We start from the raw sequence: 26,991 nt of genomic DNA, 5'->3' as shown, positions 1-26,991 counted from the left end.
ACAACCAGTTCCATAATCACTAATTTCATTATTTCATTCCATCAAGTCTTGAAAGATCACATTAACACATAATTGCATTGTTTCACACATTACAAAACCTCATGCACCACCATCATCCATATATGCTTTAACAACCTCTCATTGCTTAAGCATCACTCAGTCTAAAGGAGAGAAATTTATGTTGACATCTCTCTAACTCAAGCCACAAACCATTGCTTGAGTTGTGTACTCGATTAGTTGAGCATATTTGCTAATGCTTTATTGATATTGAGTTATGCACAAAATGAGTACAATATATAATAGTCCATTACTTAAGCGATATCAACCCATATGACTACAATAATTAATGAAAATTTTACCTTGCTGTGATAAATCTGAAGTCACGGTATTGATGTAGTTAACTTATGTATCAGAATTGTTGCTTTCTTTAGAACGAAGTAAGGTCATCCAAGCTTGATACCGTTGATATGTCAAATGCATGTCTTGCTCTCCCGTAGTATCATCTTGTTTTGAATCTTGTTTAATCTCTATGTCTCTGATAGAATTGCTCTTTCCACCATACAGTTGGTGCCCAGGAGGAAATCCATGTTTCCTATAACAAACATCCATTGTATGGCCATTATGGCCATAATGGGTGCAAAAATTTCTACTGGGATTCTTTGAACCTTTGTTGTCATGGTTTTTAGGGAAACCATTCTCTGTATAGCATGTTGACTCAATATGTATTGTCTTTCCATAATAGTTGTAGTTTAGTTGAGTGCTTGCGACATTGATCTTTATATTTGGCTTATTAATCAAAATATTCCTCATAATTTGCCTTTCTTGTTGGGAAACATAGGAGAAAATCTTGCTAATAAGGGGAATGGGGTTTACCAACAGAACATGAGATTTAACATTATTATACTACTCATTAAGGCCTCTAAGAAACTGCATTACATGATCTTCACCTTTTCTTTTAGTAATCAACAAAATTATCCCATAAGTGCACTTAGATCACATCCACAAACAAGGTCAGGCCTATATTTATCAAGTTCGTCCCAAATGATCCTCAATTTGGTAAAACAGTCTGTCATAGTGAGATCTCATTGCTTCACAAAGGAAACTTCCATTTACAAGTTTAAGATACGTATGAGATCTCCTTTAAAGTATCTAGATTTAAGGTCGGCCTAGATCTTTGAAGCTTTATCCATCCAAAAAAAAATTGTTGGATTGATGGGGAAACGAAGTGGACAAGCTAAGAAACAACCATGTGTTGCATCATTTCCATGTTTGATAGGAAGGAACTTTCTTCATCAGCTCCACAATAGTTCCATCTATAATATCCAATTTATTCTTTTAGCTTAAGACTGTCACCATGATCTACTCCATGAGTGGTAGTTTTTTAATGTCAAGAACATGAGAAACTAATGAGGTTTTTGGATTTGTTGGGAAAAACCCATGAGAATCACTTTATTAATAGAGAAATAAAATAAACACAAGGAAACACATAGACAACTCTCCCATGCCCTTTGACCCCGAGTACACCAACACTCTCCAAAGCAATAATTTAACCTAAACTGCATACAACACTCTTATGACAAGAGTATAAGAAATAATAAGAAATAAGAGTTAAATACAAGCTTTTTCTTTGACTCGGGACAAGGAACATCATGGACTTAGAGTTCATTATATAGTCACTAAAATTCACCTCCTTGATTATCCTAGGCGATGTGAGACTTTTCAAGATATGTTATTTTCATACGCCCAACATTCTCCATCCTAATTAAAATAAACACATCTTCATTGCCTATACCAGCAATCATACTCCACCATATGGAGTATCACTTGGAATTAAGTCGTCCTGAGAATTTCCACTTGGAATCAAACTATCCCAAGAATTTCCACTTGGAATCAAACCATCCCAAGAATTTCCACTTGGAATCAAACTATCCCAAGAATTTCCACTCGGAATCAAACCATCCCAAGAATTTCCACTTGGAATTAAACCATTCGAAGAATTTTCACTAGGAATCAAACCATCCCAAGAATTTCCACTTAGAATCAAACTATCCTAATAATTTTCACTTGGAATTAAATCATCCCAAGAATTTGCACTTGGAATTAAACCATTCCAAGAATTTGCACTTGGAATTAAACCATTCCAAGAATTTTCGCTTCGAATTAAGTCATCCCAAGAATTTTCATGCACTTTACATCAATGCTAACCAATGCCCATGTATAATAACCATACATCTTGCATAAATATTAGCCAATGCTTGCGCATAAACACCATACACCCTTCGTCGGAACCATGTCGCAACCCACGGTGCAAAACCACTGAACCTTGTGAAAAGCCACAGATCGAACATTTGTACTTCGCAACCACCGTGCCATTTAACTCCCTCTTTGGAGACACAACACTTGTTGACATAACGCCTGCTGACGTAGAACCACCATTGACTTTCATCGAAGCAAATCTGTAAACCGCATAGCACTTCCTCCACGCACATGCTGCAAACTGTGACTCACACATATAAGATCTCCGTCGCACATCACTCATCGGACCATGCAAGCACCAATTGTGACGTCCTTCGCAGATCCAGGAGTATCTCGCCACACGCGAACTTCACTGTAGATCTAACACGACTCAGTCCTTGCACCTCCACAAACCCAGCTGCAAATTCACCGCATCAACACAACACTGACAATGATCCTTCCATCAAATTTCTCATTACAACTTCAACAACCAATGATGATTCTCCAACAACAAGGAATTGATCTTTTCTGATGTGGAAGATCAAACTATGTTGCAACCACAGAGCATACTAAGAAAAAAATCCTACTGAACCATAACTCTAATACCATTGTTGGAAAAAATGCATCATCAATTAAGAACATTACCGTTTTTTTCCCAAGAATCACCCTATTAATAGAGAAATAAAATAAACACAACGAAACACATATAAAACTCTCTCATGCCCTTTGACCCCGAGTACATCCACACTCTCCAAAGCAATAATTTAATCTAAATCTCACACAACGCTCTTATGACAAGAGTATAAGAAATGAGAAGAAGAAAGAAGAGTCAAATACAAGCTTGAAGTTTCTTTGACTCGGGGCAAGGAACTTTATGGACTTAGAGTCCATTATATAGTCACTAACACCTACCTCCTTGGTTATCCTAGACAATGTGAGACTTTTTAAGACATGTTATTTTCATCATACCAACATGATTCTGTTGGGGTGAATATACAAGTAACTTTGAGCAGCAACAACAATGTTAGCAGACTCCCAATCATGATACAGACAAAATAATAAGTGAACCAAGAAGGAAGAAAGGAATGAAACAACAAAGGATGCATGCAAGCGAGAAGTGAGAAGAAATGTGAAACTGAAAATTTGTTATTAGTGTAAATGACTTTACAAGAAAACTTAACTAAAAAAAACAATTATATAAAGACAACTTAAGAGTGTGAAAAGTCACATGTGGTTGCTAAGTTCCTTTCTTCAAAGGTTTATAATTTTGACATTATTAACCTTATGCAGCTGAATATTATTTATTTCCATCATAATCACTATTACATTCTTCACCTATCTAAACACAAATAATAAAAATAATTAAATATTACAATTAACTGGAAGATAACATGAAGAGTTTGAATCCTTCTAGAATTCGACCAAGTTTTTGTACCCAAAGTCTAAACCTATACTAATAATATTTCATCTCAAAATAACATATGTGTTTTTTTTTTTTTTTTGTACAAAGTATAAATTTGAGAGATTGAAAAAAAAAGAGAGTGAGAAGTGATGTTATTTGAATTGAGATAAAAATTAGGAAAAATTTGCATTTGATTTTATATGTAATGAAATATTTTTTCTATATTAATATATTTAAAGAATAATTTATCAAAAACCTCTACAAATTTGAATTAGAATTAAAATAACTTTTAAATTAAAATTAAAATTATTATGAAATTTTTGTAAATAAAAATTATTTTCAAAATAAAAATATATAAATAAATTAATTTATAAAATATTTAAATCAATTTTATTTTATATATTATTTAGTATTCTTTAATATATTATTAAAATATGAAAAATTAAATCATAAAAAAATTATAAATGTCTATAAGTTATACTATTATGTAAACTATGTAAATCTAAATATTAATGAAACCTAAGTGATTACTTTTCTTATAACAAATTATGTTTTTAAATTTTTTATTAATATTTACGTTCACAATGTAAAAAGTATAATTGATTATATAAGATATTTTTACAAATTTGTTCATCTTATTATGTGTTTTTCATACTTTTATTCTTTTATAATATATATATATATATATATATATATATATATATATATATATATATATATATATATATATATATATATAAATATTTGAGTAGATATAAATATATGTTAAAAAGTATAATAAAATTTTGATAAAAAACTATTTACATAAATCAAGAATTTAATTGACTTAAATTAATTATTTGGTTATCAACATTTATAATAATATTATATCAAAACACTTATAACTTAGTCATAATGAAATAAAAATGAAACATTTATAACTTATTTATACATTTTTTTTTTATCTTTCATTACTTTAAAATTTATTCTCATAACTAATAACTTGTGGAGAGTGAAGTAATCTATGTCTAAATTATAAATATTTTTTAAATTTTTTGTAATCTTGAATGTTTAACATAATGAGAATGATTTTCAATCACGTAAGTATTTTACACTACAACAAGCAATAGGATGAAAAAAATATAAAATATCATGTGAATTGTTGATAAGAGAATAATATTAATGTTTTAATATATCCATAATTAACTGATTATTTTATGTATTTAGTTAAAGAAAGAATCTATTATGGCAACTCTAATCCCATATTTTTATTCAATTTTGTGTGGGAGAAAATTAATAAGTGAATAAGATTTGTCCTTCATAGAAAAATTCATTGAAGTTTTTATTGCTAGCACATGCAACATTATGGCATGGCCACCTGTGTATAAGTATTTGTCATACAGAGTGAATACGTAAATATTAATGATGCTCAACTGGTATACAAAACTTTTTGTCTAATTCCAGATTTTTTATATTATCGGAGTTACTTTAATTATATATACATTGTTGTTGTTAGATTACTATGATAAATTAATATATGTTTAATGAAACATCATTGGTGATACTATAATACTAAAATATATCTGAAAGGTTATTCTATGCGTGGAGCAAACGTGACAACCATAAAGTGAGAACAAATGTACTGAAACCCATCCCCTTTTGCAGTCAAGGATCCAATAATCGAGAGGATGTGATCCACATTATTCAAATTTTCTCACTGTTATTTTCCTCCAACAATTATTTTTGGTAAATTTGCCCTATTTTAATCTTAATAATATGAATCAAGGATTATCATAATTCATAAGTACTGCTTACATTAGAAAATATAGAAAGTTTTCAAACTATATTTGAAGATCGTATTTTTCTGTCTGTGCAGTGCCTTAAATATTTGAAAAAAGAGAAACACTCTTAAAAGAAAATACTCCTAGTTTCAAAATATATTTACACACATATGGGATATTAATTTCTTTGCTTAATGAATAACATATTGGTAAACTTTAGCTTTCTCTTTCTGACAACTATTTTATTATTTAAACTGACTATAAAGCTTGAATTTATTAAAACATTTATTGAAAAAAAGAATTAATAGTTAATTTATTATTGTTTTTACAAGTGAGATCCGTGCTAGGGGACTCAGGTAATGGGGACAAGGAAAAATTGACCTTGAGATGAGAGATAGAAATGAATAAGGGGAGAGGTGGCCCATGAGGATGGGGTTTCTATGTCTATGTCAAATAAATACTAAATGTAAAACATATAATTATAAATTACCATCTCTAGTTAGTTTTTTTTTTCTTGATTTACTTATAAATAATTAAGTTGTAATTTATTTAAGAATATGTTCGTAGGAAGATGGAGTGTGTTTTATAGACATAAAATAAAATTCCTATCTATATAGAAAGAAAAAAGAAAGAGTTGAAGTGTTGGATTAGAAGTGTAGGAAAAATTTGGTGGTCTGACAGAACATTTAATAAAAAGATTTAAATAAGGTGGAATTTGGTGAAGTTGTTACTTGCATTCCATACTTGGGCGTCTTCAAATGTTTCCCATTGGTACACATTTTTCCATCTCGACGAGATATCTCGAGAAGAAGAGATATTAAGACGAGATGTGAATTAAAGAAAAAAGAAAAAAAAAAAGAAAAAGTAGTTAAGATGCGCAGTGTGTGAGTGTGGGATGCAAATGCAAATGCTGTTTGCTTGCATCCAATTCAATTCCAATCGACTCCGTCCATCTATGCATCCATCCATCAAGCGCTGCCCGTTAATAGCACGACAAAGCCATTTCCCAATAAAAACAGAACAACTTTCCAGCGACCGTCACGACACACGCCGTTACATGCCAATCCAATCCCCTCTCGACACCGCGTTAACGCCGTCCATACCCTTCTCTGTCCCCAGCCGCCTTTATTTATGGATCCTCTTTACCCCCTATGTCCGGTCACGGGCCCACACTTACTGCCAAATGCCGGTACCCTCCTCACAGATTGGTTAAGGGATTGACCGCGGTTGAAATCATTGCACGCTGTTTTGACCACTCTGGTTAAGTCTCAACCCCACATCCCAAAAGCCACACACAACACAACATACGCTTCTTCGTCATCTTCTTCTTCTTCTTGGTCGGAGCACCAAGATTTTGGAATTTCGCCTGCAATAACTGCTCAAGTGTTTGTTCACCCACCACTTCTCTTACCTCTCAGCTTCGAGGTTAACTTGTTGAGTGAATTTGGGTTTATCTCTGTGTTTCTTCCTGCCAAGGCCCTGAACGATTACGCCAGGAGTGTTGCGGATGAGAGATCTGTGGTGAGGTCTGTGGAAATGGCATCATCCGAGGTGACGATGAAGGGAAATTGCTCGAACCATATCGACGGCGGAGCTGTGGAGGCTCAGGCGCCGGCCACGGCCAAAGGTAGGGAGACAGCTCCGAACGTGGCGTAGGTTGGTTCCTTCTGTGGAGTGAAAGTTGTAATCGTTTTCTTTTTCTTTTTGTTAGACGCAGAAGCTGCACTTTTCAGGGAACTGTGGCACGCGTGTGCCGGTCCTCTCGTGACCGTGCCGCGCGAAGGAGAGCGCGTGTTTTATTTTCCTCAGGGACATATCGAGCAGGTAATTCAATTAACTAATTAGTTAATTTGTTCATTCTTTACTCGAACTCGTCTTGGTTTGTTTATGTTTGACAATATGGTTTCCTTTTTGGAGTCATAGCTCAGATTTGAGACGAGCTTCGCTTGTTGCCTTTTTGGGAGTAAAATTGTGGCGTTGTTGGTGGATTGGAGTGAGATGGGTTTGGTTTTGGTTTTGTTTTAGTTCTTTTGAGTGTTGTGCTTATATTTTGTTTGGGTGTGAACTAGGTTGAGGCGTCGACGAATCAGGTGGCGGACCAGCACATGCCGGTTTACGATCTCCCACCCAAGATCCTTTGTCGGGTCATCAACGTGCAGCTGAAGGTAGTGTTGTTCGATCTGTGACACTTTTTCGCTATTAAAAATTCCCATGCTTTAGAACAAAGCAATCCTAAAAAAAGTCAGTGGTTTTTCAGGCCGAGCCCGACACGGATGAGGTGTTCGCTCAGGTCACCTTGCTTCCGGAGCCAAATGTGAGTTTCCTCATCTCAATAGCTTGTTTGTAATAGAGAGTGAGTAATTGGGTGAGAATGTTATGCTTATGATTTTTTATTTTTTTTTTTGTGGTGGGGATGATAGCAAAATGAGAATGACGTGGAGAAAGAACCGCCACCGCCTCCGCCTCCGCGGTTTCACGTTCATTCTTTCTGTAAAACCCTGACAGCGTCCGACACCAGTACCCATGGTGGCTTTTCCGTGCTGAGACGGCATGCTGATGAATGCCTTCCCCCTCTGGTTTGGTTTCTTGCCCTTTTTTCTCCTCCTCCTCGTACTTGGTTCAAGCGTGTCATTACATGCTGGCTGACGCTGGATGAGTGGCGTGTTTATTGACAGGATATGTCGAAGCAGCCACCCACTCAGGAATTGGCAGCTAAGGATCTTCATGGAAACGAATGGCGATTTAAACATATCTTTCGGGGTAATTACTCTCTCATCGTTACGTAGTACCTTTGTTGTTATATTCTGTCGTGTCTATCGATTGTTACTGATGGGTCGGGTGAATTTCAGGTCAGCCCCGTAGACACTTGCTTCAGAGTGGTTGGAGTGTTTTTGTTAGCTCCAAAAGGCTTGTCGCTGGGGATGCGTTTATATTTCTTAGGTTTGTTCTACCCTGAATTAGGGTTTCAGATTGTTCTGGTTATTTTACTCTGGAAGGGAACTAATTTGGGGATTTTGCAGAGGTGAAAACGGGGAACTTCGAGTTGGTGTCAGGCGAGCAATGAGACAACAGGGTAATGTTCCATCCTCAGTGATCTCAAGTCACAGCATGCATCTTGGGGTCCTTGCAACTGCTTGGCATGCCATCTTGACGGGGACAATCTTCACTGTCTATTACAAGCCTAGGTTTGTAAATTATTCCTAAAACTATGTTGAAACTGATATGGTGGTTTTAGTCTGACCTCCTAGCGCTTGTGGGCCGACGGCATGTTGAGGGTTTTTGTAATTGATTCATTTCCGACACAGCACTTACAATGTCATTATTTTGCAGGACTAGTCCCGCTGAATTTATTGTTCCGTATGACCAATATATGGAGTCTCTCAAAAACAGTTATACCATCGGGATGCGGTTCAAAATGAGATTTGAAGGTGAAGAGGCTCCAGAGCAGAGGTATGAGCGATTGGTGTTGTCTTGATCTCTGATTTTATTGTCATAGAATATGCTGCTGATTTTTTGCTTGCCTCGTAATATAAATATTCAACTCCAATCGAAGAAATCCCTTGATTCTGGAAAATAAATGATGCATTGATTAATCTTAATCATCGAGAGATACCAATATTATTTATACGAGACCCAATAGATACATCAACGTTATTTATACATCAAATTTGTAACTAATTAACAGCTGCAGCTATTAACTAACATCAGTAATTCTGTATTATAATGACACAATAGCACTAACTTTTATATAATCCTAATACTTGACAAGGCTTGTTAAAATTGTAGGTTTACTGGTACAATTGTTGGAATTGAAGATTCTGATCCCAACAGGTGGAGAGAATCCAAATGGAGATGCCTCAAGGTTGTATCACCAGTCCTCTTGCTACATTTTTTGTCTTGTTAAAAACTAGGCTCGTTATAACCCTGTTACTCTTGTTCAGGTGAGATGGGATGAAACATCTAACACCCCTCGTCCTGAGAGAGTTTCCCCATGGAAAATAGAGCCTGCTCTTGCGCCTCCGGCTCTAAATCCTCTTTCAATGCCCAGGACTAAAAGGCCTCGGTCTAACGCAGTTCCTTCATCTCCAGATTCATCTGTCCTTACTCGAGAAGGTATGATTATTTGATTCTTTTACAAAAAAGCTCTCTTGAATTGCAAAAAGAAAATGTGGTTGAGTCCTGATATGTTTTTGGTGATTAGCAGCATCATCTAAAGTAAGCGTAGACCCTTCACCGGCAAATGGGTTTCCAAGGGTCTTGCAAGGTCAAGAATTCTCGACCTTGAGAGGCAATTTTGGTGAAAGCAATGACTCTGATGCTGCTGAGAAATCTGTTGTTTGGCCGCCTGCTGCAGTAGATGATGAAAAGATTGATGCTTCTACGTCAAGGAGGTATGGGACGGAGAGCTGGATGTCAATGGGGAGGAACGAGCCAACATATTCTGATCTTCTTTCAAGCTTTGGGGCCGGAGGGGATCCTTCTCATTCATCCTTGATGGATCAAATGAGCCCTGTAGCTTATCCCACTAGAAAGCAATCGTCGGATCATGAAGGCAAACTTCACATGCCTCAGCCGTGGCCTGTAATGCCCTCCAGTCTTTCATTGAATATATTGGACTCTAATACGAAAGGTCCTGCACATGGTGGTGATCCAACTTACCAAGCTCGAGGGAATTTGAGGTACAGTGCATTTGGTGAATACCCTGCTCTGCATGGTCATAAAGTAGAGCACTCACATGGAAACTTGATGCCACCCCCATCTGCACCCCTAAATCAATATCAAAGTCCTTGTTCAAGAGAAGTTATGTCAAAACCAGTGTCAACAAAAACATTTGAGGCTGTGAAGTTAAAAGATGGTGACTGTAAGCTATTTGGCTTCTCACTTATCAGTGGCCCTATTGTACCAGAGCCTTCTGTATCGCAAAGAAATGTGAACGAACCTACTGGTCAGATGCATCTTACGCCACACCAACAAAGAACATCCGAAAATGATGAGAAGTCAGACCACTCAAAGGGCTCAAAAACTGCTGATGATCAAATTGTTGATGACCATGATAGACCATTACAGACTTCTCAGCTGCATGCGAAAGATGGTCAAGCTAAACCCCTCAGTAGTTCCGCTAGGAGTTGCACTAAAGTAAGATTCTTTACAGTTTGAATAAAAAATGAGAGCTAGAAATCGGGGATAATTAATCACGTGCTATTTGTTTTAGGTTCACAAGAAGGGCATTGCACTCGGTAGGTCAGTGGACCTTACGAAGTACACCGGCTATGATGAATTAGTGGCTGAATTGGATCAGCTGTTTGAATTTGAGGGAGAGTTATTGTCAACTAAAAAAGATTGGCTTATTGTCTATACTGATAATGAGGGTGATATGATGCTTGTAGGCGATGATCCGTGGCAGTAAGGATCTGTATTTTCATTCTAAATGCTTGGTTAACTTATTATTTAAATGTTTCACTTTTCCTTGACTGTGGGGCTGAATTTATATTATTCTATATTTTCGATTCAGGGAATTCTGTGCCATGGTTCGCAAAATTTACATCTACCCTAAGGAGGAGATCCAGAAAATGAGCCCTGGTACCCTGAGCTCGAAAAATGAAGAGAACCTGTCGGGTAGTGAAGGTGCAGATGCAAAAGATGTTAAACGTCTGCCGCTTCAAAAGTTCAATTATGAAAATTGCCTTGACGCGTGATGATTAGTAGATTGAGTTTCGCAGCTTTCAGGTTAATTTCTGCCTCCCATCCCAGTTAACATTGGATTCAATGATTTTAGATGTCCAGATCAAAATTGGCCCACGTAATTGTTACCATACATGAATTTTTTCAATCTAGTTTAGTTTGTGGAATTTCATGGTGTAATGTTTTATTCTCATGTCCACACAGATTCCGGGCTGGAAAGTATGAAATTGTCATGAACCCATCCATCCAGATGGAGAACATAACAAGACGAATTATAATGGAGGCTGACTGCTTGAAATCAAATATATATATATATATAGATGGTATGGCACGGCATGAAAGAGTATCCGTCCAATTTTTGAAATCCCGGAATTAGTAGTATATTGTCTGCCCAGTTATACGATCTCTTAGGATGTAATCAATTGTGTTTTGAGCGAGGTGATATCCACCTTGCCTTTTTTAGACCAATCCCACTTGTAGTAGTTGTTGTACATAGTTGTTTCTCTCCCATCCTCTGAACAACCGTTAATGTAATGAAATTTTATACAAAGGGCGCTTTTATGGTTGCTATCCACTTTATTTCATTTTACTTTCTATTCTTATTAATCATAATTTGTGAGATGGAAATTCTTGATATTCCATTGAGGCCACTTTGTAACTGGTGGAAACGAATTATGTATTGTTTGTATACATGATTAGAGAGTGCTTATGAGAACTGTGTCAAGGTCAATTAGATGTTTCCTGTGCCAATAGGCCAATTAGCTTTTACCTGTAACAGTAGGTCAATTACTGTCTTGAAAAGTCCATATAAGTAATGGAAATTATTTCCAGGGTCAGTGCATTAGCAACCATATTAGACCCATGGATTTCCTTTCATCGTGGTCTAGTGGATAGTCAACCGAAACCTTTAATTTTGCCAATTTTGACGTCGATGCTCGATTCTCTCTCCTTTAGTTTCTCCACTACTTTTTTGGTTTTAAAAGGAAAGATATAATGAAAAGATACAATAAGTGTGTGATGACCATGCTTAATCGGGCGGAAGAAGCACAAAAATGAAAGCTGCTTTAAAGTTTTGTCCCTTGTTGAAAAGCGTATAAAGAGCACAATAGGTTGGACAAAATATAAATACGAAGCACATGGTCTAAACGCGCCTCAGAAATGTCACTGAACTAATTGAACTCAGTATCATCTACTTTGGGTGGGTCACGAACATGCGAAAAGGTACGAGGCAGTAACTGCCGCTGCGAGAGTAAAATTCATGTGAAAATTTTTTCTACCTCAACTTAAAACCAGAGCTAGCTAGTATCGTACACTTGAATATTGGACATTACAAAGTAAAAACTTGCCATTCATTCAAAGTAAAAACTGATTAACTTGCCAAATTGACAGAGAAATGGCAGTCACTAGTTCTTCTCATGCCAAAACTAGTTACATCATGCCACTATAGCCAGCTGAATCCAAGAGAACTGCTTTGATCTGTTCCGGATGGACATCCTGACCTTCTTTGCATTGCTGAAAGAGAGGGATATGTAGCCTTTAAACAACAGTCATCACTTTAATAGAACTCGTAACTTTTTATATAAATAATTCTATTTACTAAGCAAAAAACTATTTACTGCCTTTTAATTAACATTTACTTGAACAGTTGCTTTAACCTTAATGACAACTACAGAGCAAATATTGTTCTTAAGATGCAGAAACTACAATATCATTCCAACACCTAAGCCATCATTAATGGGTGTGGAAATCATTAGAATATGACAAGCATTTTATAATGGATCTTGACAGTTAAAATAAATTCATTAAAGTTTAGGGTATTTCCAAATAAGAACTAAGGTACCAATTTGTCAGATATAAGCACAATATAAAGTTTACGCGTCATTGCAGTAGCATGTATATTTATTAAAAGTGTGCAAGTGTTAACTATTAAAAGTTTGTAACCGGAATTGAGCTTCAAATGAACTAAAATTCTTACCTCGGCTCGAAAAATGTCCATAGCAAAACCATTGAAGCAGCTGATAACAGCCTGCTGAATGTCTAATCCAAGGTTGTCCATAGCCCTCATGGTTGAGAGCAACAGACCAGGCTTGCGGGCACAAAACATGTGGATGTTAACAGCCCTTCCTTCGCGTAAACGAACCTCAACCTATGTATAATCGAAGCATTGAATTAAGCAAAGGTTCTATAAAACCATACTAACAGCAATGAAAATGCATCTTAAAACATAGAGAAGATTACCCTAGCAGGTTGAGCATTGGGGCTTGGCAATGAGCTGGGGCACAATTCTTCTTTGATACGACTGGGTAGTGTGGGAGGAGTAGGCGTCAAAGGATGGAAATTGGAGGAAGGGGTGAGGGAAGAACCAGGCGGTGTAGATTCCAACTCGTTATGAAGATCATTGATCCTTTGCAGAAGCTCCTTAAGATACTCGATTGCATCCCCAAGAATTGAAGCCCTGTCCATCTATAAAGCAACACCATGTCATAGAGTACAACCCACAGATTCACTAAGCCTGTTTATCAAAGACAAGAAATGAAACTTACTTTGCTAATCTTAGGAACAACGGACCTAAGCATGTAGAGTCTATCATTGAGCTTCTTCCTGCGCCGTCGTTCGCCATCAAATTCTTAGCAGGCATTCCCTTTTTCTTCCCTTTCTGATCCAACCCAGTCACGCTACTGTTGCCATTGGAACTGTTCCCACCGTTCTTAGCACTACCCTCATCCACCCTACCACTGTTGTTATTAATCTCAGTCAAATCATCAGAATCATAGTTCAACCCAGACCCGTCAAACTCACATCCTCCACCACCTCCTCCTCTCCTTCCTCTTCTTCTCACTCCCTTCCCCGGCAGACATGTTCTTCCTCCAGCGCCGCCCTCTTCTGAAAGAGCGTGGGTGCCGCCCGGAGGGGGGCAGGGACTCCAGGGGCCGCAGAATCTTGGAGCGCTGGTGAAAGAGAGGTTTCGAGGACCCGTCTTCGAGGCTGTGGAAGCCGGCGAAGGCGGTGGCGGTGGCCGTCTGAGGAGGCGTGTCGGAGGGGAAAATGGGCAGAGGGAAGAAGCGGGAAGGATGAGGAAGCTTGAGGGTCAAGAAAGGGGATGTCGAAGGGGTTGAGGAGTGACGATAGAGTGGGGGCCTTGGGAGGGAGGAAGTAGTGGAGGTGGAGGAGGAAGGGTCGAGGTTGGTGAAGACGGAGGAGGAGGGGAGCAGGAGGAGGAGGAGTCGACGGCGGGGAGGAGGAGGTTGTCGGAGTCGGGGAAGGTGGGGGAGAAGGTGATGTCTTGGGAGTGGTGGCTGTTATGGTGGTGGTGGTTGCTGATGTACCATTCATCGTCCAGCTCCAGCATGGGCTTGAAGGCGCAGAGAGAAGCTAAGTCGTCGCGGGTATTGTTGTTTTCTACGAAAGCAGCTGCTGATGCTGTTGTTGTTGTTGTTGTTGGCTTTGTTGTGGGTGTTGTGTCGGTGGCGATGATGGTGTTGGTGGGCTTGTTTCTTGGCCAAGAAGCGGAGTTGTTGTCGTCTTCACGTTCCTCCATCCATCCAACTGTGTTGATTCTGGACATCATGGCTGGTTTTGTGGTTGTGGAGGAAGGTTGTTGTTGTTGTTGTTGTTGGCGTTTTGCGAGAGAAATGAAGTGAGAAAGAAGAAGAGGGAGTTAAAGGGAGAGAATGGAGAAAAAGAGGAAGAGGTTGCAGAAGGAAAAGGGCATTGGAGAGAGATTGCGATGGCTGGTTTAAGAGAAGGAACGTTACAGCAGAAGAAGCTCTGCGAAACAAATCACCACATATCCACTAACCCTCTTTCTTTCTTCTCTTTCTCTTTCTGCTTCTCTTCTGCACCTTCTCCACGTGGAAACCAACTCCAACCCTCTCTCACTCTTTTTATTCATCATTTTAATCAAAATTTATTAAATCAATTTAAGTAGAGACCTGTGATTATTTCATCCTGAACCTGGAACTAATTAATTCTTCGCATTACAAAATCAATTAACTTTGTTTTAAAACTCTAAAACATTAATTGATTTGGAAAAATATAAAAGCCTAAAACAAATGGGTAATGCTTCAGTTAAGCTAAAAATCACTTAAGCGCAATTTCAAATTTGAAAAAAATGAAATATTTTTATAATTAGTTTATACAAATTTTAATTCTGATTTACGGAAGAAAGAAAATCTTAGAAGTGATTTTGGGGAAAGTTTGCTTCTTCATTAAGAGTGATTGTTAGTAATGTTGCAACATGTTTGATAAATTTTGGAAGAATGGTTTACCCTCATCATCTGAATTACTTTAGCCACTATTATGCAGATAATTTGAAGAAACTCCAATGCAAACACTCACTTATGACATTAAAAAAACTTATAAGTTATTCGCTCGTGTGACATGACTGTGACCACGTGAACATTATTTGACACAAAACAAAAAACGAAGAATTCTTGAGCAATCTGAAATTCATTAGAAGGTGCGAAACCTAGGCTTTTGTCTATACAGCAGCATTCTTGGTTTGGATAAGAGTAACTGCGAGAATTTAAAAGTTTTGTCATTGCATGCAAAAGCCAACTCTTATGGTACTAGGGAACAAAATAATCAACTTCTCCAATTCTCAAAGCTAACACTATAGTAGTAAGCTTAATTTGTTTCCTTTCTTTTTCAATCTATATTTTATTAGGATCAAGAGTTACTAATTAAGCTCCTCAAATGCATGTACTTAACTTAACTTAATGTCACCATAAATGGAATTTGGATAAGTGTATTGTGTCTAATTCACATCATAAATGCAATGGCTATGACCTATGAGAAGCCAACACTAAGTTTAATAGTTAAAAAAAATCAATAAAAAGGCAGCCACATACACATCAATATGTGTTGTATCTTCATAATATTTAAAGTTATAAAGTCAAAGAGAAAAAAAAAAACTAAACAATACAAAATTAAACGAGGATTGAAAATTATAAGTGCAATCAAACTAAAATTGTAAATAAATAATAAAATAGGTGGATAAGGTTTGTAAGAAATTGCAAAACTTGGAGGTGGAGAAAAAGAGTTTGAGATAGAATTGATAATTGTGATTTTGACATTTGAATTTGTGATGCAATATTAGGAAGATGGTAGAAAAGTGTGGAGAGAATCCAATAATGAGAGAGTAGTGAGAATTAAGAGAGGGAAGCTGAAAATATGTAATAGAATCCCAAGTATCTCGTGAAGCTTTTTCTGGTCACCGCAGTTACTACCCAATCGCAACTATAACACCTCTCAAAATATTAAAATGCAATATCCAATTAACTAACACTTGGCTCAAACTCCAACAATAAATGATTAAATTTCCTTAAAAGTGAATTTTATATGTTGGGAGAATTATCCTCACATACTCTGAAGTTTTGCATTGAAAATTATTGTTGATCTACATGGGAGAGTGTGGTGTTGAAACATGCAATATTTGGGGAAGAAATAGGAATAGGAATTGGGTCCACAGGTTTGTAAATGTATTTACATCATCCATGTGTAAAACTGGGGAAGAATTGAATGCTAGAAATTGAATTAAAATGGTAGAAGATTTGGTGTAGTGTAAGAAGAAATAGGAGTGGGACAGAATCTTAAATAAGGTGCAGTGAGTTGTGTGGGTACAGTGTAGGGAAGGAAAGATGAAACTTTATTATTTCTCCACTAACCTCGTGAAGATGGGGCATACAACCTTAATTTGCCTTCTCTCCTGGTTATGTCTTAGTCACTACATGTTTCAATTCTTCGCTGGGATTCAGAAATCATGTTCAAGGGAAAACACTTTTATTTTATTACTTGCCATTTCCTTTCTTTCTCTCAACACTTTTTCGACATTATCACTTAATTTCTCAGAAAAATTGGCCCGACTGTTCTGCTTATGATGGGAATGATACAAATTATCAATCATCTTTCCAAAATTAAAAGCCACTGCTTCGAATTTTCCACCCGTACAGCATACTAGCCCCATTTTATTCACCCAATAACATACTCTAGATATTATTTATATCGATAATACAATCATACTATTTTCCACGCATACAGGATTCTAATGATTTTTTTAAGGTTTAAATACTATTTTGGATTCGGTTTGTTTAATTAATTATTCTTTTTTAGCGTTTAATTTAGTTCTTGTTTTATTAAATAATCTTTAATTTTGTTTTTTTATACTGTTTAAATTGATAATGATAGAGTATACAAGTGGAAACAACTTATATTACGTGGACTGTTTTAATTATAATTGCTTGTGATTTGTTCAAATAAGTCTTTATTTAGTTAAATTTGTTCACTTTAGTCTCACCTTCCACTCATTATCCTCAACATTCACTTCATCATGACCATCACCATGGACTTCTTCATCATGACCATCACCATGGACTTCTTCATCATTGTCACTCTCTATTTCATGACCTTTCACCATTGCCATTACCACCACTGCTACTGCCTAGAGCTTTCAGAGCGGGTCACCCGGCTCGACCCATCACGGGTTGGCCACTTAGTGAGCTAATCCAACCTAGCTCACTTATTAGTGAGCTAAAAAAATTTGAACCCGACACAGTCCATCGCGGGTTAGTGGTTAAACCAGTTGGCTTATTGACTCACTTAATTAAAAAATACAATTTTTTTTCCAGTCACAAAAAAACTAAATTAAACTCCTAATACAACCAAAATAAATAAAAATATAAATTACTGTCTAACAACAAATTACAAGCAACCCAACCCGACCCAAATGCAAAGTCCAACATAATAAAAAAACACTTGTGTAACCTTTATTTTTTGGGGTTCAAGTCGGGTGAGCAGGGTAAAAAAATTAACCCCGGTATTGAAATTTGTAAAAAAAAAAAAATCAAACCCGGCCCGAACTCGTGTTGAGCTTGGTTGGCTCAGAGATTCTAATCCATTTTGACAACTCTATCGCCGCCACCACCACAAACTAAAACCATCACTCCCACCCTACAACCACCACCACCACAACCACCTTGCAACCACCCCTTACAACCACCACCACTACCACACTAAAACATATTCACCATCATCACACTAAAACCCTACCACTGTGAGTGTGGTTGGTGGGTTTAGTGTAATGGTGGTAATGTGATTTTAGTGTGGTGGTGGGGTGATAGTGGTGGTTGTAAAGGGTGGTTGTGGTGGTGGTTTTGGTTGTGATGGTGGTGGTGGCAGTGGTGAATGGTCATGAAATAGAAAGTGAGGGTGATGAAGTGGAGGGTGAAACTAAATTGAACAAATTTAACTAAAATTGGAATTTATTTGAACAAACACAAACGATTATAATTAAAAAATTCCACATAATGTGAACCGTGTCAGCTTGTACACTCAGTCATTATCAATTTAAACAGCGTCAACGAAAAGGACAAAATTGAACATGATTTAGAAAAAAATTGATCAAGTTGAACGTACAAAAACAAGAGGAATCAAATTGAACAAACTAGACCAAACAAGAATAAAATAATATTTAAACCATTTTTAATCTCTTACTTTTCACATTTTAATTCGTTAAGGCATATATGGTTTGACATATATGTTTGAAAATTTGCCCCTCAAATCATGAATCCATGACTTTCTTAGTTTTGATTTCCGTTCCAACTTAAAAAAAAAAATTATCTTACGTAATTTAATAAATAAATTATATAATTACAAAATATATCATAATTTAATTCATATATTCATATAATTGATTATACATTATGTTCCTGCAGAGAACAAATAAGATATGTCAGACACAAGTGCTACCTTACTCTGGTCCGCAATCTCCTCGGTAGGCTTCCTCCCGGCCCATACATGTGGCCTATGGATATCTCGGTGTGATTGTTTGGACCCGAGGGGGTTTACCTGCAGAAGAGACTCCGAAGCTCAAGTCAGCAAAATCTCTTAGAAAGTCAAATCTCGTGGATTAGGAGAGTAATGAATGCATACTTTAATTCGTGGGATCCATGTATATTTATAGATTATTAATTATGTCTGGCCACGTCATGGGCTGGGCCCTTGTTTGGGCCATAAGTGGGGTTGGGCCTTAACCAGGCCCTTTAGTTCGATCATCGTGGGCCCTATGAGTCTTACCATTGATGTTCCAAATTTTCCAGGTTCTTGCTTAGTTTTCCTAGAGTTACCGGCCTAGACCGGTTACTCTTAGCGGCTTAGGCCGCTGTTGTTCTTTTAGTGTGTTCGGTCGATGTTGCTCTTTAGCGGCTTAGGCTGGTTACTTGATTCACTTAGCGTGTGTATGATGATTGTTATTATTTACATCCTTGGTAGTTACATAGACGGTTTTTATGGTTATTATTCGGCTAGGCCCAGAGATGTCAAAAAAATCCGTACCCGCGGGTATCCGCGGATAAAACCCGCAACAGATAGAAAATGAATATTAAAAATGGATACCCGTTATCTGTGGGTATGGGTATTTTTGATACCCGCATGTTAACGGGGCGGGTACGGATATCATAGTATCCGTACCCGTGGATACCCGTACCCGCTAAACTTTAATTCAGAAAAATTATTACCCCACAAATGAGTCAAAACATTATGAGTCTTTATTATATTAGTAAAAACTTTAATTCAGAAAAAGTGTATATATATATATATATATATATATATATATATTAGTAAAAACATTATGAGTCTTCATTCAATAATGGTGGTCAGATTCTTACCCCACAAATGAGTAAATTACTTCCATATACTGTGGAGGCATTGATGTGTCTCTAAGACTGGTTATGGACCAATATGGAAGGTAATGAAATTAACATTTTTACTTAGATATTTTAATTAAGTGATTGTTAGAATTTTTTACTAAACTCCTTATGTTTTAAGGCTCTTCTAGATTAAAATTGGACAACATGAAACTTTATACAATGTTACAAGAGGTGGATATTGATGAAGTTAGTAATTTCTTTAATATTTTATTCAAAAATAAACTACAATATAAATTGGTAGTGATTTTTTATTTGTTTGTTTTTTAAGAATCAATCGGGAGAAAGGGAATTTGTTGATCCAAACAATAATTATGGTTAAATAATTATTTTTTAAATATTTTTGTAAATACCCGCGGGTACCCGTGATACCCGCGGATATGAAAAAATAGACGGGTACCCGCATAACGGATACCCGACGGATATGGGTACGGGTACGGGGCGAATATTTATTCAGCGGGTAGGGTACGGGGAACTACTACCCGTACCCTACCCGCCCCGTTGACATCCCTAGCTAGGCCGACTAGGTGTGGTACACATTACTTATAATTATGGATGACAAATAAATTCACTCCCATGGATATTGTTCGAATCTGTTTCATTTTGACGAGGAATTTCCACATTGACTGGGTATGTATATGATATGAAAAATATCCAACTTTTTTAATTGGATATGGAGATGGGAATGAGGATGTATGTATTCATTTTGTCCCCATCCCCGTCCTTATGCTCATCATAATACCCATCCTCACATTATCTCCGTCTCCATTTCAATTATTTAAATATTCATAGTCTATTAAGTAACCTTATATATCAATATCATATATATATATATATATATATATATAATATATATATATATATATATATATATATATATATATATATTCATGTTCTATATTATAAATTATTTTCAACTTTTAAAACTAATTCTTTATAAATTTTTATTGCAAAATGAATATAATAAGAAGATCAAATATTATGACTAAAGTTTAAGAAAAGACGATTTATATTAGCTATGTGTATAAATTATATCATCAATAGTTATGTATTAATACAATTTATAATATTGAATTATTTTCAATTTACCATGTTTTTATTTTCTTTTCAGGTTTAAAAACAACAATAGCATCCATACCAAATTTTATCTTGATCATTTAAGAAAATCTTGTAATCCTATATTATTAATTTGTGAGCACTAGAAAATCTTAGAATTCTCTTGATGAAAGAAAATCCATGGATTTATGACCACCATCATACAAAATAATTATGTAGATTAAACATTTAGTTGTGTTTAAAAATACATAAATTTGATCAAATGTTTTTGTTACCCTAACAAAATTGTCAATCACTACCTTATCCTTATGTTTATTCTTAATTGAGAAAAAGAAAACAAGTAATTCTGATAATAATACGAGTCATTATACAATAATAAATGACTAAACGAGATAAGCACTAACGAAAATAAATTTAATTTAAAAAAATAAATAAGGTGATTTATTGCAGCGCAACTGGTAACATCTTCTGGTTCGCCAGGGTGTTAAAGGTCAGGTTTGGGGTTCGATACCCACTGACAATAACCTGCCTTGCGAAGTGGGGGGACACTTGGGGCGAGGGGTTGGTGTGTATTGGGCTGCAGATCTCCAACTGAGAGCATGTCAGGTTGTTGTCAGTGGGTATCGAACCCAAACCTGACCAGTTGTGCTGTACCAAAATTGTAACATCCCATTTTGATAGTTTTTAACTATTAGACAAAACATTTAAATTTTTGATGATTCAGAAGCAGATGATGACGTAGGTTGAAAAATATGATACAGTCATCCTCAAAATAACCATACATATAGGTTTCACTAAACAAGGGTTACAAAACACCCTAAGAATCTACAGGGGATCACAAGACTAATACTGCTAGAAACATCTTGGAAATCCAATCAACGCCTGTCAAGGAAGGATGGATCTTCACCTGCACTTTTATTTGCTCACGCCATTCAATAGGGACGATCATTGCAAAAGTAAAGGACACACGAGACACAAAAGAACTGGAAGGGTAAGCTAACTTGAACGAAAAACAAAACATGCAATTTTTATACTAAGGCAGAAAACAACTTTCATTTCACAATCAAATGAATCATCCAATTTATCCTGACCATAACACCACACTTCATTCTAGACTCGATATCCGGATTATGTAAGTGGCATTGGAGCTCTTGGTGACTTGCACTTGAGATGATTCCTAAACTCTGCAGAGTTTTAGGCACAAGGGTATTCACCCAACCACTCTCAAGGTAAATCCCATCACCTCTATGATGGATCGGAATCATAGACCAGGACCTCCTGCTACTCCCCCGACGTAATCCATCATACTCTACGTGAGTCTTAATGGTTACTAGGAGCGTCAGGATGTCACCAATCTGAGTCCTCATGCCATTACATACACTAAAAACGCATTCCTTAGGACTTCCCTTGAGGTCCTAACTCCAACATATTTCCATTTACATCAATTTCGCACTCAATTCCATCACACAGTCTATCATGCATAAAGATCACATACAAGATCAATTATAATCATTTTTGAAGAAATCAACATAGCCTTATGTAAGCCAAACAGTAAGAAATTAACTTTTGCAGGGGTTCTCGCTTAGGCTAGAGAGTCTCGCCTAAGCTAGAGAGTCTATCTCGCTTAGGCGAGTTGATCTCGCCTGGGCGAGACATCATACAATGGTGAATCACAATTCCTGGGCGAACTCTCGCTTAGGCTAAACTGGCTCGTCTAGGCGAGATGTCATCTCGGCTCAGGCGACTCCAGCTCGCCTAGGCGAGATTTCGCACATGACAGGGGTGAGCTTCTGGTATTTTCGCTCAGGCGAGACTAACTCGCCTAGGCGAAACTACCAGAAAATCCTCCCTGTTCTGCACATGCAAGCTCGCTCAAGAACATCCCCCACTCAAATTCACACACCAGTGGTCTCAAACATCATTAAACAAGCAATCATGCAATTAAAGCACTCACAACACAATTCACACCAAAATGAGTTACAAAGTTAGCTTCCCTTACCTAATTGTCAAGAATCCACTTGGTAGAGTCAAGAAATTGGCAAGGCAGCAGAATGTTCAGTTTAACCTATGAGAATCTATCACCACAACAGGGAGAATGAAGAATTACAAGATCAGATTCGAAATTCAGGGGTTAATTTGCGAATTCTAGCGGGACTTGAACCCAAGGAGATATGACTTACCTAAGAGGATGGAAACTGAGGGAGGAATTGTGGGGAGTCCTGCTGGCTGGTCCTTCCAGAGTCTGAGTAGGGAAAAACGAAATTGTGAGATGGCAGCACGGAGAGAGAGTGGGAGAGAGTTTTGAGTTGTTGAGAAGAGTGGAAGAAATGAGGAAGAAGAGTGTTTCTGCTTTTGGAAGAGAAACAAAAGAGGGGTATTACATTCTCCCTAACAACAAAAATTTTCGACCGGGAAAATTGAGACTTACCAGAGAACAAGTATGGGTATGACTTTCTCACGTCTTCTTCTACTTCCCAAGTGGAATCACCTGTCCTCTTGTCCCAGATGACCTGGACTAGTCTGATGGATTTCCCTTTGAGCTGCCTCATCTGAACATCTCCCAAACTATCGGGTTGGACTTCCACTGTAAGATCCCCTCTAATCTGCAGATCTTCCATCTCGAGTATATGGGAAGGGTCGGGCACATACTTCCGGAGCTGGGATACATGAAACACTGAATGGAGGTTGGCCAGAAGAGGAGGTAGGGAAAATCTCATATGCCACTGGTCCAACTCTTCTCAGAATCTGGTATGGACCAACGAACCTAGGAGACAGCTTCTTCTGGCGGATTGCTCTTCCCACACACCAATAGTCGGGGTGATTCTCAAGAAAACATGGTCCCCTAGTTCAAACTCTAAAGGTCTTCTCCTCTGATCAGCATATGATTTCTGCCTGCTTTGAGATGCTTTCATTCTTTCTTGTATGAGCTTGACCTTTTCAGTGGTTTGTCTCAGAAGCTCTGGTCCCACCACCACTGATTCCCCATCCTGATACCAGCACAAAGGCGTTCTTCATCTCCTGCCATAAAGGGCCTCATAAGGTGCCATGCCAATACTGGTGTGAAAGCTGTTGTTGTATGCAAACTCCACCAACGGCAGCACCTCGTCCCACACACCCAGATGATCCAGCACGCACGTCCGCAAAAGATCCTCAAGAGACTGGATGGTTCTTTCGGACTGCCCCATCAATCTGAGGGTGGTAGGCGGAGCTCATAACAAACCTGCTACCCATAGCATCCTGCAACGTCTGCCAAAAACGGGAGGTGAATCGTGGGTCTCTATCAGAGACTATACTCGATGGTACACCATGTAACCTCACGATCTCACTGATATACAACTGTGCTAGCTTCGCCATAGACATCCTCAAGTTTACAGCTAGGAAGTGAGCACTCTTGGTGAGGCGGTCTACTATCACCTATATAGCATCGTGGTTTCTCACGGTCCGAGGTAAATGGGTGACAAAGTCCATAGCAATGCTATCCCATTTCCACTCGGGTATCTCAAGCTGCTGAAGCATTCCCCCGGTCTCTGGTGTTCTACTTAGCCTTCTGACAGGTTAAACATGACGATACATATCGAGCGACATCTTGCTTTCATGCCCGACCACCAGAACGATTCCTTCAGATCATGATACATTTTAGTCATGCCTGGGTGCATGCTAAAATGGCTCTTGTGCCCTTCCTCAAGAATCATACCCTTTAACTCTAAATCTTCAGGTATGCAAACCCTGCCTCTGAATCTCAGTACCCCATCACCTCCCATCAAGAAATCCTTGGCCTTCTCAGTACGAGTAACTCTATTGTCCTCTGTAACTTGGGGTCCGACGGTTGCTTCTCCTTTATCAGCTTAAGGAAATCATTAGACACTATGAGATGGTTACATCTAATGACTCCCTCATCTAAAATCACTTGTAACTGCATATCTCTAAACTGTTCCACCAAATCTAACTCTCTGACCATCATGTGAGATGCGTCAACTGCCTTTCTGCTTAAGGCGTCAGCCACCACGTTCGCCTTCCCCGGGTGGTACAACAACTCAAAATCAAAGTCTTTCAGGAACTCCAAAATAGGTGGTTCAAGTTTTAAGGTGGAAGGTGGAAAGTTACTTTGAAAGTAGTGACTAATCCAATCTATATTGTTAAACATATATCGCTTAGCACAGAGGCAGAGTTTTTCAGTCAGTTTAGCTGTTGTAATTGTTAAGTTAGTCATGTCTAGGTGGTTGTTGTAGAGAACATGAGGAGAGCATGGTTTTCTTTCTATCTGACGAGTGAATTTCGGGACGAAATTTTTCTTGTTAGGGAGAATGTAAGACCCTAGAAAATGGCGTTTTAAAGTGATAGTGGTTTAAAAATAGTGAGACTCGATTATTTTAATATTAAAAGATTTTAGTATAAATAGAATTGTTATAACGAGTTTCATTATTTTAAACACACCATCTCTCTAGAAACCACTTTTCTAGAGTTCTCTGACTTCTCTCTAGAGGTTCTGTCTCTCTGGTCGTCTGATTGAAGAACCGAGACCGTAGGATTGATCCTCTCAGCGAGCTCTTCAATTGGACCGATCAGTTTCTCCGTTCGCGTAGTTGAGTTTTCGCTCTTTATTTTAGTCTTTTTCTGTTTTCTGTTGCATGCAGGCCCTCTTCTGCTTGCATGCGACGTTTTAATCATCAGTATGAGTCTCTGCTAATCAGTGATCATAACGGTATGTCCTGATCGTTCTTGTGATGTTCTATGTGTAGATAGAGCATCCTGTGGAGTTAGAGGTGTTGACGTTTTAAGGCGTTGACGTTATAAAGTTGTCTAAACAGGATAACAAGTAAGGGAAGCTAACTGTTTTACTTGAATTTTATCTAGAAATCATTCTGATGACTTTGAATTGCATGATTGATTGTTGTATGAGTGCTTGAATTGTGTAATTGAGTGTATGCTTGGATTGTGCTAGATTTCTTTACTGTTGCATGTGAGAACAGATTGGGATTCTGGTATTTTCGCCTAAGCGAGCAGCTCTCGTCTGAGCGAAAACACCAGAAACTCATCCCCTGTTTCTGCGCGAGATCTCGCCTAGGCGAGCCAGTCTCGCTTGAGCGAGAGTCACTCTCGTCTAAGCGAGACAACTTAGCCTGAGCGAGAATTCGCCCAGAGTTTGGTTGTTCTCTGTTTTGAGCCTCGCTCAGGCGAGAATGACTCGCCTAAGCGAGAAAGCCTTTTTGCCTAAGCGAGACCTTCTAGCTTGGGCGAGAAACCCTGCAGTTGAGTGTTATTTCTTTGTTTCTAATGGATGAAGCTATGTTGAATGTTAAGATATGAACTTAGTTATGATATGCATGAATTGTTATGACTGGTAATAGTGCGGTGAAATTGCATGAAGTTGAATATGAGAAGAAGTGGTTGAACTAGGATTTCAAGGGAAATTCTAAGAGGAATGTTTTAGTGTATGTAAGGACATAAGGACTCAGTTTTGGTTGGTATCCTGACGCTCCTAGTAACCATTAAGACTCATGTAGAGTATGATGGATTACGTCGGGGGGAGTAGCAGGAGGTCCTGGTCTATGGACCCGATCCGCCATAGAGGTGATGGGACTTACCCTAGGAGTGGTTGGGTGATAACCCCTTGTGTCCAAACTCTGCAGAGTTTGGGAACCATCGCAGGTGCAAGCCACCAAGAGATCCGATGTCGCTTACATAATCCGGATATTGAGTCTAGAGTCATGTAAATGTTTGTGGTGGTCTATATGATTCTGGTGATAATGAGAAAGATTGCGTGGTTTCTGTTATAATTGAACTGCATGATTCCTTAATCATATTAGCTTACCCTTGCTTTTTGTGTTCTTGTCTTGTGTTGTATGTTTCCTTTTGCGATGATCACCTATTCGGTGGGAGCAGATGTGGTTGCAGTGTCAAAGGCACTTCTGGAGGATGAAGAGCCATCGTGTTAGTGTTGAAGAGGAGGTTTCCAGTGGGAGCTTTAGCAGTGGGTCAGTAGTACAGAGTTTATTAGTTTAGTTTAAGTGTATAAGTGATATATTTTTATAGTCATACCTTTTGTAAGACCGTATTAATATATTGGATACACTGGATTATCTGTTTTGGAACTATGATGAAACTCCCTATTTTTATTAGTTTTAAGCTGCTGAAATTGGGATGTTACATTTAT

General features: G+C 37.7%; 3 protein-coding genes across 4 annotated transcripts; 1 reads left to right on the top strand and 2 right to left on the bottom strand.

The window, feature by feature from the left end:
- Nucleotides 1-6,655: 6,655 nt before the first annotated feature.
- On the top strand, nt 6,656-11,673 carry LOC114164088 (auxin response factor 2A-like). Of its 2 annotated transcripts, none has more exons than XM_028048598.1 (15): nt 6,656-7,024; nt 7,109-7,221; nt 7,467-7,562; nt 7,655-7,711; nt 7,818-7,973; nt 8,073-8,157; nt 8,247-8,337; nt 8,418-8,582; nt 8,728-8,847; nt 9,184-9,259; nt 9,339-9,510; nt 9,599-10,533; nt 10,610-10,800; nt 10,910-11,124; nt 11,284-11,673. In XM_028048598.1, exons 1-14 carry the CDS (start codon nt 6,934-6,936, stop codon nt 11,091-11,093), a joined length of 2,532 nt encoding a protein of 843 aa, XP_027904399.1. In that variant the 5' UTR covers nt 6,656-6,933; the 3' UTR covers nt 11,094-11,124; nt 11,284-11,673. The 2 variants fall into 2 exon arrangements, with proteins under 2 accessions (XP_027904399.1, XP_027904400.1); XM_028048599.1 differs by having other exon boundaries at nt 6,659-7,024; nt 9,602-10,533.
- Nucleotides 11,674-12,291: 618 nt separating this feature from the next.
- Nucleotides 12,292-14,943, bottom strand: LOC114164089 (transcription factor ICE1-like). Its single transcript, XM_028048600.1, is given in 8 exon segments — nt 12,292-12,591; nt 13,055-13,225; nt 13,318-13,542; nt 13,623-13,696; nt 13,699-13,875; nt 13,878-13,899; nt 13,902-14,120; nt 14,122-14,943. Coding segments are annotated over 8 exon segments (1,263 nt in total). The 5' UTR covers nt 14,413-14,943; the 3' UTR covers nt 12,292-12,507.
- Nucleotides 14,944-22,232: 7,289 nt separating this feature from the next.
- LOC114163570 lies at nt 22,233-24,191 on the bottom strand. Its single transcript, XM_028047875.1, has 5 exons — nt 23,997-24,191; nt 23,602-23,824; nt 23,266-23,511; nt 23,018-23,183; nt 22,233-22,308 (listed from the first exon to the last, which is right to left on the bottom strand). The coding sequence occupies exons 1-5, from the start codon at nt 24,189-24,191 to the stop codon at nt 22,233-22,235; spliced, it is 906 nt and encodes a 301-aa protein (XP_027903676.1).
- Nucleotides 24,192-26,991: the final 2,800 nt, after the last annotated feature.

This window comes from Vigna unguiculata, chromosome 9, assembly GCF_004118075.2.
Source record: "Vigna unguiculata cultivar IT97K-499-35 chromosome 9, ASM411807v1, whole genome shotgun sequence".
NCBI classification, from domain to species: Eukaryota; Viridiplantae; Streptophyta; class Magnoliopsida; order Fabales; family Fabaceae; genus Vigna; species Vigna unguiculata.
The sequence above is the reverse complement of the archived record's forward strand: the minus strand, read 5'-3'. Positions and strand labels throughout refer to the sequence as shown.

Coding starts and splice junctions, on each gene's coding strand:
- LOC114164088 (XM_028048598.1), top strand. CDS start 6,934: ATGGCATCATCCGAGGTGACGATGAAGGGAAATTGCTCGAACCATATC. Junction 7,025..7,108: donor GGCGCCGGCCACGGCCAAAG/GTAGGGAGACAG, acceptor TCTTTTTGTTAG/ACGCAGAAGCTGCACTTTTC. Junction 8,338..8,417: donor GATGCGTTTATATTTCTTAG/GTTTGTTCTACC, acceptor GGGATTTTGCAG/AGGTGAAAACGGGGAACTTC.
- LOC114163570 (XM_028047875.1), bottom strand. CDS start 24,191: ATGGCGAAGCTAGCACAGTTGTATATCAGTGAGATCGTGAGGTTACAT. Junction 23,512..23,601: donor CAGAAGAAGCTGTCTCCTAG/GTTCGTTGGTCC, acceptor ACCTCCATTCAG/TGTTTCATGTATCCCAGCTC. Junction 22,309..23,017: donor CTCAGTTTCCATCCTCTTAG/GTAAGTCATATC, acceptor TATGCATGATAG/ACTGTGTGATGGAATTGAGT.